This window comes from Manduca sexta, chromosome 12, assembly GCF_014839805.1.
Source record: "Manduca sexta isolate Smith_Timp_Sample1 chromosome 12, JHU_Msex_v1.0, whole genome shotgun sequence".
NCBI classification, from domain to species: Eukaryota; Metazoa; Arthropoda; class Insecta; order Lepidoptera; family Sphingidae; genus Manduca; species Manduca sexta.
Genome location: NC_051126.1, coordinates 13,444,579 through 13,455,828, shown reverse-complemented (window position 1 = coordinate 13,455,828; position 11,250 = coordinate 13,444,579). Strand labels below are relative to the sequence as shown.

Here is an 11,250-nt window from a genome sequence, read left to right as displayed (position 1 = left end):
TAAATGAAATTTACTTTAGAAGTCCGTACTAAGAAAATTTGTCTTATGAAAGTTTTTAGACAAGATCGCAATCATTGAACCAAATCAAAGTAATTGAATTACAAAATGGTATCAATAGAAGGGTAAACCATAAATGTAATAAAAATACACAATATTCACGTAATTTTATACGAACATATTATTATAAAGTATGTTTCGTATAAAATTACGAGATCTACATTGCCATAAAGGCACTCTAATCGATTCCTTATATCATTCGTTTATTACATCACTATTCACTGTAGAGCAGCACTACTGCTGAACAATTTGTCATTTTGTCGAACTCAAATTTTACAATCTACTTTGCCGATTGCCAAAGTCGAACAAACATCGAACAATACTGATAAGGCGATACAGTGAATTATTAAACAGTTAACGAGTGCCGTCTGCGTTAATAAGTCAAACACAACTCGCGTGTGAAGACGTTGCGACAATCTCTCTAGTTATAAATAAAATATGGAAATCTCATTCAAAGGCAAAAGGATTCTGGTAACCGGCGCTGGACAAGGTTAGTGAACTCTTATCGTAATTCTCATGTATCATCCCATTTTCATTAAATTATGTTTCTTGTGTTGGTTTCTTGAAGTTTCGATCTCAAAATGATTTCAGCATCCGAGTTTCACATCATCGTATAAAGTACGCACCATACTTATAATTTGATATTTACTTTACACGTATATATTTACTCGTTTGCGTCACATTTAAATAAGTTTTTCGTTATTTTTTTGTCGTATGACTTAACATTTTATCGGTAATGTGATAATTTATTTTAAATAACCGGTAAGTAATGCGACCTACAAAAGTTTATTGCTTTTGTGAAATGATTGCAAAGGTAATAAGATGAAACATTAATAATAGGATATGAAATAGTCTCGTTAAAATTAATTAATACATCCCTAACAATCCTAAATTAAATTTATCATAGCCATAGTTTAGTATAATATTTCCTACAAATTGTTTCCTTGTTAAAATAAACGCACAGTAATTTTAACCAAACCATAAGGATATTGACCAAACTGACAATCATGTGCAATTTTTTACATTGGTAATATCTAGAACCACTAAAAATCTTTCATAACTAAGATGCTTCATGTCTCAGTCTTACATATGCCCTTCAAAAAAACAGATTAGTATAAAAAACACTATCCAACAAATTACAACTTGACCATTCCTAGCTACTTATATTATAATTGAACTTCTGATAGAAGTCATGACCATTCCTAGCTATGTATAGTATTATAATTGAACTTCTGGTAGAAAGCATGCTATTACCTATTAAATATATTACAGCTTAGCTTTACAGTTAGTAAATTATTTTATTTGTGTAGTATGTTAAGTATAATTGATATGTATTGAGTTCAATCTGTAGTTGGTAAATCTTAATTTTGATTGTAAATTGCCTGTGAATAGAATTTGTGTCAACCAGGCACATGAATGTTATAATAATAATAATCTATTTAGTGTAGAATAGATAGTTGAGCTTGTGTTTAAAGATGGTGCAAGTTCAAAACCACAAAGTGGTTTGTATTACTGTTTTTAAGCAGCTGTGGTATTTATAATTTATTTATCAAATATAATGTTACAAAAGTTACACCCAATTTCATTATATTTACATTTGAATGTTTTTATTTTGCACTACATACATGATGATAGGGAGACCCAATGCCATAAGTATTCTGTACCAGTCAATTAACCAAGCTAGACTTTTACATTATTTATAAGGACACTTTCACATCTATATCCCTATTTTTGCAGGAGAAAAAAAGTCCCTTGTCAGAACAAATTTGTAGGTAACCAACTTACATGTTTAACAAGGTGACTTAAAAAAATTGTCTTCTGTATTAAGGTACTCAAAATGTCTCAAATATTTTTTTCAGAAAATTGACCTCAATTGTGTCCCCACTGGGGTTTATAAAGCCTATTGACAAATCCAAATCAATGCTAAACATAAATTAATATGTCACAGGTATAGGCCGAGGTATAGCAGTAGAACTATGGCGTGCGGGGGCCAACATAGTAGCCCTGTCGAGGACTCGGAGCCACTTGGAGGCGTTACAAAGCGAATACCCGTCTATCGACATAGTAGATGTTGATATAGCCGATTGGGAAAAGACAAGACAGGTGGTGGAATCTCTAGGACATTTCGATGCATTAGTGAACAATGCAGCTGTGGCTCACTGTGCACCGTTTCTGGAATGTTCTGCTGCTGAGTTTGACAAGTATGTTTTTTTAATTAGTATTGTGAAATAAGTGTTAATTTATGCATATCACTGGCGAAGGGTGAAATTTTGCGAAAGGAAATCCGACTCAACATGTAGGTACTAATATGCATAAATATGGTATACAAATGATAATTAGATTTTACATTTTTAAAAAGCGCGATAGCATAGTTGGTTGTGGAATGGACTGCAGAGACAAATGTCCACAAGTTCAACTCCAAAAGACGCACACCTCTGACTTTTCTAAAAAATTATGTGTGTATTGTTTGTGAATTATTGCTTGCTTTAACGGTGAAGGAAAACATCGTGACGAAACCGGCATACCTGAGAAGTTCTTTAAAGGAATTTTGAGGGTGTGTGAAGTCTACCAATCCGCACTAGGCTAGCGTGGTGGACTACGGCCTAATCCCTCTCAGTAGTAGAGGAGGTTCGTGCCCAACAGTGAGACAGAATATAATACAGGGCTGATGATGATGATGATGATGACATTTTTAAGAATTATAATTTAGAAAAGGAAGCTAGCATGAATCAGGTTACATGGACCCTTTGCCATTGATGTATAACTGTTGCATATTGTTTTGTACTATAATATATTATGAGGCTAGGAAAAATAGGCTTATTAGGATGATTGAATTTAAAATTTATATAATTGGGTTCCTTTTAATTCTACAATCAACAAATATTTGATATTATATTTTCAACATAATTTCCACAAAATTGAGCTAGAATGTAGCTGCTAACATTGAAACTTTACTTTCTTTACATTTTGAGGTACCTAACAGTGTCTTTAATTATGTCAAATGTATTAAAGTTTAACATCTTTTGTATAAAATGATTGTGGAGTGCAATAAACTTTGAATTTGAAACACAAACGTCTGTCTAACTATATGTATAATATACTGTTGTATATGCAGATTACTTTATTTCTTATATCAAACATAGTATAATTTAATATCTTATCATTTACTATACGTTTTATTACTATAATACCAAATGGCTCTCAACAACTGACTAATATATAATTTCCTTGTATCATGAATAGATAAAATTAGCAAATGTAGGCAGAACTAATATGCTGCCCTTGCTAATTGATTAAAAATTAAACCCAAATTAGCAATTAATCTACAGGATTAATGATATCAAAAGGCTTGTAAATTTTAATAGAAAATATAAAAACAATAATGTTATTACATCAATTCACGGCTTGTTACGAGTAGGCAGTGTAATTAGCGTGTTCTAAGTCTGTACTTACTCCAGATATAAAAAATAAAAGTCCCACCTCTTCACGATAAATAGCCTATGTTATACGGATATGGTTCCTGCAAGGTTTATGTGCTAAATTTCATCGGAATCCATTCAGATTATAGGTTTTCATCAAACAAAAAACAGTATCCTAGTATATTAATAATACAATGATATTATTATAAATGTGTAAGTTTGTGGCGATGTTCAATAATATTTTGTTTGATGAAAACATAGTCTGCTGTCAAATGCAAATCAACGTGTATTTTAGAATCGAATTAGAAACAAATGTTGTTTTCCCGACCTAGGAGCAGAACCTAGGTCTAGTCTAGCCTAAATAGTTTTGTAGCTTATCTACTCTGTCCATAATCAAGTATCGCGAAAATTACACGTAAGATAGTTACAACATTTAATTTTTATTTAGGTCGCATCACTCCCAAATGACTGATGAAATTTGTGGATATGCATTTAGGTTTACTCGTTTGTACTTATTGACTATGCGAATCCCGTCTCACCACTGACTTCGAGTGTTAATATCCTATCAAGAAAATAATGCCAATATATTAATAAACCTACGTGATTATGGAACTAAAAAAATGTAATCAATCAATATCTATCAACTATACAATTTAATGTTTTCGGTAAAATAGACAGATCAGTCACCTTTAAATGTTCCAAAAGAACGCGACACGTAAGTCGATGTTCAATTTTGACGTTTGTGATTGGTCGAGAGACGAATGCGTCCGTCACGTGTTACTCTAAACCAATCATAATAAAATGACACGGAGCCGTGTCGTGTTTTTTTGCCACATATTAAACACATTGAACAAAAGATTTATTTAAAAAGAAAATATTCTTTATTTAAATTTTGTATTTTTCGAAATATTATGGCATAGTAAATAATTACGTAGTGTTTGCATTGGCAAAAAGCACTACATCTGAGGGTCTACTTCAAAAACAAACGTCAAAACGTCGGTCCGAAACGAAAACATAATGCACTTAAGATTTAACTCTACTACCAAATTACTTCGGGTCCGTCATCTTACCTTAGTCGTATGATCAATTCCCCGTATTTTTTTTATCAGAAAGCTGTGGACCTTTATCATCGCAGATGGTTTTAAAAAGGGATGGCGAATCCATATAAGTTCTTACAAATTCCATGTCTGAAATATTGCAATCATCGGATCGGATCCGTCATCGGATATGTAACAGTTCGTAGTAACAAAACGTGCGATCCGTCATCCGAAACTACGGATTTCGTTTTTCGAAGTAGACCCTCTGCAAAGGCGTAGGAATAAATCGGATTTCAAATTACTGCTATTATATTAACTCAGTTACTAAAATAGAGATAGAAAGTAAGTTGTCCACGTGACTAATATAGACCAATAAAAGTCCACCAAATTATTATATTTGTAGTTACAGCTATAATCATTGGACAAGCGTCTTGCACGTCTCAGCATTTAGATCAAAAACCCACTCGAAATCTTGAGAACGGTCAGTAACTACATAATTTTCATTCCGATCACGAATTCGCGAAAAGCGTAATATTTATCAAATCCAACGTGTTTACGTATGCCAATAAGGAGGACAGTGTGTTATGGTAATGTTAATGTACGAACAGTAAACAATACGTGTCCCACATTTGATGAAGTGGCATTTGTAATACGAATCGCTGTAATTATTTATATCGTGGAGTAGGCGTTGGAGCATGACTTGAATGCACTCATCGTAAGATACCTACCCTCAGGGGCGAAGGAGGGTCTACTTCAGCCCATTCCGAAGGTTGAAATCCCGTTTCACACATTACACGCGGATCACCTCGGCCCATTTCCTCGTACTAAACGTGGTAACACATGTATATTGGTTATCGCAGATAGCTAACGACTGAGTAGGCCCTGCGTTAAATATTAGTACATACATAACATCACGCATTTATCCCCGAAGGGGTATGCAGAGGCGCAACTAGGCACCCACTTTACGCCAAGTATGTTCCGTCCCATGATGTGATAGGGGGCGAGCCTATCGCCATATCGGGCACAATTTCCAGACTCCGGGCTGATACTGAGCAGAAAAACCCAAATATCACTTTGCCCGACCCGGGATTCGAACCCAGGACCTCAAAGCGCTATTGTATCGGACATGCAATACAACTACGCCACCGAGGCATTCAAATATTAGTCCATTCCAAAATTCGCCTCTCAGGTATTTTAATCGCTACTGCTTCCTAGTGGTAGGATATATTTTATAACCACCCAGATAGCAACCATCGTACACAAGGTGTTAAAACCATAGTGGCCCACGTGTGTCGCGTTCCGGGATCAGCCTGTGTATGTCTAGTCCCAACAGGCCGGCATAATTGTATTGACTGTCGAGGGGTAATCATCTCTCGTCAGTCGACATTCTATAGGATCCCACTCCACTTACCATCAGGTGCGGTGAGGTCACTTTGCCGGGCACACCTCTTTTCGACATTTAATTTTTAACCCTACTTATAACCGAATAGCATCGCATCCTTGACGACGACCCATTGTCCTACGCAAATGCGATTAGGGAATTACCGCATGAATATGCGAGCCGATCATTACATATTCAAATAACTACAAAAACAGGTGTCCTTACTTATAGAGGTCGTATTGTAGCGTCAGTGTGATCACTCATAAAGAAACGTAACGTGCACCTGTCGACGCGAGCCGATCACGATGAAAAACATCTCAGTCTCGTATTTCATATGAAAGAATCAGGGCTTCACGGATCACGGACCTTTCATCATTCTTGACGGAGCCATGATTCTATTCAGCTGAGCTAAATGGCATTCAATCAAAGTAGCGCTGTATGAAATAGTACCCATCTGTACTCAGATCTTTTCTGCCATGATCCAAGTTGTCCTTGCGATAACGAAATTAGTTGATCGAAGATAGATTTTATGTTATTACGTTTAGGTTCGTTTTGCAATAGTCTATGTAAGTAAACGTTTCTTTCTTTTCCAGAACATTTGACGTGAACGTGAAAGCAGTATTGAATATTAGTCAAATTGTAGCGAAGAAGATGATTGATAACAAAACCCACGGTGCTATAGTGAACATATCCTCGCAGGCGTCTAAGGTAAAAAAAAAAAAATGACTACCATAATATTTCAGTGTAAGGTACCTGTCACACCGCCGGCGACTAAGCGACGTGCTATCGTATATTTTCTCGCTCAATAAACGTAAAATAGATGTAGCTCACGTATAAAATGACACATGTATTAGTCATTCAGTGTTTTATCATCTCGAATGATATTTATTGTCTGAGGAAGCGAGATAAAAACGTTGTGACAGACGTATACAAAGTTCATTAGTAAGGTTCTTAATTATTAGTAGATCGCATAGAGTAAGTAATATACTACGGTTGATCGCCGGCTGTTCACATTACCGGCGAGTACTCTCCTCCCCAGTTTGCAACAGCGACAAAACTATTGAAACTAAACAGTCGCTTCTCGATGCTCGCTAACTGATTTCTAGCTTTACTCGCTGCTCGTTCATCGTCGGCGGTGGAACAGGTACTTAAAACTTATGTCATGTCTTCAAAATTTATCAAATAAGTATCAGAGAAAATTTTAATATTTTTTTTAAAATATTACTCAACTCTAAAGTTGAAAAAAAAAGAAATACTCTTGCCATAAAGGAGATAATAAAAAGTATAAAAAATTAATAGGCTAAACGCTCAAAACATAATTTCTATGTTATGTTTTTCTCATTTTTATTACCGTCTATTTGTACACAGCATTCTACAATATCGTTACTACAGCGTATGTATATGTTTTCTTCAACATTTTAATTACTTTCAAATTTGTTATTTATCCTTATTGCAACAAAACAACTCATAGAGGTGATGCATACAAAACACTGAATCAGCTGATCGGGTATAACTTGTAGTTTGAGGAAGACTGCTCATTGCATGCATTGTGCAATCGTGGTTTATCATCTTGCAATCAGAAGTGTAATAACGGATTACATGTGTAATTTTTATCGTACTATTTCTTAAGTCTTATACGATTGGGACATTATTTGAATGTTAATTTCTGATTCATAGTTTGTTAGATTTTTATGGGAATCCATTTTTTTTTTATATATACTTGAGACCCAACCATTACTCTTTCCATCTTAGGATGTGGTAAAATAATAAATTATCTTTTATAAACGGAGTTAGTTTTTATTAGAAATTACACGAGTTGAAGCATGAAAGAACAGTGCGTACAGTTTTTTGTTTTTAGAAGAAAAACTATGCAGTCACAATAAATAATATTAGCAAGAAGACTTGTCTGTTTCCACATCAAACACAAATGTACCTATAAAACACTTTATTTTCAGGCGGCTCTTAAAGACCACGCGATATACAGCGCATCCAAAGCGGCCCTGGACGCCCTGACCCGCGCCATGGCGCTGGAGCTGGGCCCTCACGGCATCAGGGTCAACGCGGTGAACCCCACCGTCATCATGACCGAGATGGCCAAGGTGGGATGGTCGGATCCCGCCAAAGCCAGCGAAATGCTCGCCAAAATTCCACTGGGAAGGTAAATATTTCTTACTTAATAAAATATATATTTTTTTTTGTATGTAGATAGCAAATAGAAATTTGTTTTGAATAAAGAATATCTTCCGTTTAAAATTTTATGTCTGGAAAACAATTTAAATCGAGGTAATGATAAGGTGTGATCGTAAAAAAGTACACACTTGCAGAGAACATCTGACATAATAGGCATCATCAAATTTATTGCATTTCACAATTATAAAAGTTATTTTGTAAAGAATGTTATCCGACCTTGTGTTACCTCTCTACACCAGGAGAAGTAACTACCGTAATCAGTCCAACAAATCAGCAATACTTCAGAGTCAACATGCATCTTGAGACTGAATAATAATATTTTTGGAATGTTATCGAACGACTGCTAAACCTTTTTTTTTGATAACTCTGTCGGAATAATTATAGCATACGGCAACATACCTTTTTCATCTCTTCAGGGGTAGACAGCAGTGTAAACACACATTGGCCAGCTATGGTCCCGTGTAAGGGGGCGAGCCTATTGACAATTATTAATACAATTCTTTATTGTATAACCAATAATACATCGAGAAAAATAAAGGAAAACAAATACAAGACATGGTTACATAATGGGCCGTCTTAGGGCTAAAAGCGATTTCTTCCAGACAACCTTTGGATGGACAGAAACAAGTGTTAAAAAAGATGGCGGTGTACAATAACCGTGTGAATAAGAAAAAAAAATATATTCTATAGATACGAACGTCCATATAAACTATTTGTTCAAAATCTGAACTAAAATGGCAACGAAAACGTCACTGTTATAACAAATAATTTTACTTATTGGACTAATATTTTTATTCAAATCCAGGTTGTACACTTAGACTCGAGTTCTTAAATCACGAGCGCCACTCCGTACACAACCACAAGCTGTCTATATTGATCATACTAAAGTCAGTTTGAATGGATTGCAGTTCAATTCAGTTGAACACAGTGAATGTTCGGAACGCCAAATCTAATACGTAGTACATGTATATCGACGTTTGTTAATTATTTCTAGATTCGGCGAGGTGTCCGAAGTGGTGAATGCAGTGGTGTTCCTCCTGAGCGAGAGGTCCGCCATGATCAACGGCGTGGAGCTGCCAATCGACGGAGGTTTCCTCGCCACATAATCCACGAACCCTACTGCTTTCACAAGATCTTTCCATCTATCGAATCTGTTAACTGTAAGATTACTGTTATTTAGTGAGCGGAACCAAAGAAATGATAAAACATGCCATAATTTGTTTTTGATTGTAATTATGTTAAATTAAATATCTGAAGTAACCTTTGCCTTACTTATCGAGAACGCTTTGATAAATGTATTCATCTTTGCCAAACGCAAATTTATGTGTATATTTTCCTTATTATGTTTCGTCCCTGAAGAATTTTTGTATTCGAAAATATTTTTCGTATTGGTAATGTGTTTCTTGTAGTTCCTATGTAGGGTTACTTGTGTCTGACTTTTTATTTATTTATTTGATCCGATTGACCAGTTCTCTCTATTTGAAAATTCTTTTATTATTCATGTTGTTAAAATCAATATTTACTTAGCATTTGCCGCCATTTTGGATGGCGTATGTCAATTTAGTCGGCCATATTGAAATTTAAAAATCTATTTAGGCACCAAAATATATAGTATTGTTTAACACGTAAATCCTCAGTGATGTATTTCATGCTTTACTAGAAATTTCTTAATATCACCAAAGGCAATAATCCATGTAACTAATGAAACTATAAATCGAGCAGCTTATAAATAGATTCCTCACACTTCTGTCTCTAAATATCGCAACTAAGATGGCGTGTCGTCAATTTATATGCTAAATTAAACATAATAAGCAGTTTTATATCAAAATCAAAAAGGGGTTATTTTCATAGTTTGAATTTTCATGAGGTGAGGTCTAGTTATTGCATTATGGTAAACAAGGTATAAATGTATTAAATCTTTTGAAATGCTTTTTCCTTAACATTCTGTCCTATAACGATTCAATAAACCTAACTTCCACTTTTCATGTATTCATCAAAGATTGCAGTAATGCCATTTTAGTTCTGACAGCCTATAGTTTTATAAGAAACGCATTAGAGGCGCAAATCCAAAGATTTAGGTCTCAACTACCTAGAGAACTATGATGATGATTGAACGTTAACAGGTTATCTCTCAATGATGTTTTCAAGACCTCTTAAAGCATTTATTTCGATTTTGTACCACAAGACTTGTTTAAGGTTATAGCTTAAGGTCCATTTTTCATACATTTTGTTTCACCTTTAATCTGGGTAACTATTAAATTTAATACGACGAAATTTTAAAGGCCGAAATATCCATGCATATTAATTATTTTTACGTTTTTCTTTCAACTGCGAGAACTAATCACTAACTAGACGTGAATTTAAATTCTTTACTTGTCAATACTTGTTTAGTTACCCAGATTAAAGGTGAAACAAAATGTATGAAAAATGGACCTTAAGCTATAACCTTAAGGTACATAAAATTAGTGGAATGATAGAGTTGACCTTGTAGGTAGTTAAATGCTATACAATAATGCCTTTAGAAAATAGTAATGATAACAATAAATATATTTTGTACACTGCTGCCAAAAACTGATCATTATCGTGGTGACTGATGCTGTTTCCTGTTTAGATTTAATAAGGGTAGGGTACCCATACTTTCAATTAAAGAGGGATAAACGGTTTTTTTTTTGTTTCTTAAATTCGTCAATTTTCAGTTTCTACTTCAATGGCATTTTGACGCTCTTAAAAATATTAAGAGTATACGAAGATCTTAACACAAATCAGACTAGAGGCTGTAAATGATAAACTATGAAATATAGTTACAGGGGAAAAAATCAATATAAAACAAAATAATATTTATTGTTGGTAAATTATATAATGGCTGCAGAAAATCTGAATTGAAATGTTTATTTTTTTAAACGCAAATAAGTATGGTATAAAACTCATATGTATCAAACATATGAATTATTCGCTCCACGAGTGAACAGCTTGCGTTGTAACCTCGATAGAGAATAAACAGAAATAAATGCATTTTACACATCGTGCTCGGCTTCATGATCTGTCGATATAGTTAATACAGCTATATTAACCTGTCTATATTTTGTTAAATAAATTGAATTTGTTAAATTATTCTTGTTTTATTTGAAATATATTTTCCATTTGTATCAACTTTAAGTTGAGAATC

At 34.3% G+C, this 11,250-nt stretch overlaps 1 protein-coding gene across 1 annotated transcript; it reads left to right on the top strand.

The window, feature by feature from the left end:
* Positions 1-298: 298 nt before the first annotated feature.
* LOC115451942 (L-xylulose reductase) lies at positions 299-11,195 on the top strand. The gene is made up of 6 exons (XM_037437783.1): positions 299-547; positions 2,006-2,258; positions 6,488-6,602; positions 7,850-8,052; positions 9,079-10,280; positions 10,537-11,195. Exons 1-5 carry the CDS (start codon positions 496-498, stop codon positions 9,188-9,190), a joined length of 735 nt encoding a protein of 244 aa, XP_037293680.1. The 5' UTR covers positions 299-495; the 3' UTR covers positions 9,191-10,280; positions 10,537-11,195.
* Positions 11,196-11,250: the final 55 nt, after the last annotated feature.

What these genes read in the sequence shown, in the direction of transcription:
- LOC115451942 (XM_037437783.1), top strand. Translation starts at nt 496, where the DNA reads ATGGAAATCTCATTCAAAGGCAAAAGGATTCTGGTAACCGGCGCTGGA. An exon ending in GGTAACCGGCGCTGGACAAG is followed by an intron (nt 548 to 2,005) that starts GTTAGTGAACTC and finishes AATATGTCACAG; the next exon opens with GTATAGGCCGAGGTATAGCA. An exon ending in GCCAAAATTCCACTGGGAAG is followed by an intron (nt 8,053 to 9,078) that starts GTAAATATTTCT and finishes AATTATTTCTAG; the next exon opens with ATTCGGCGAGGTGTCCGAAG.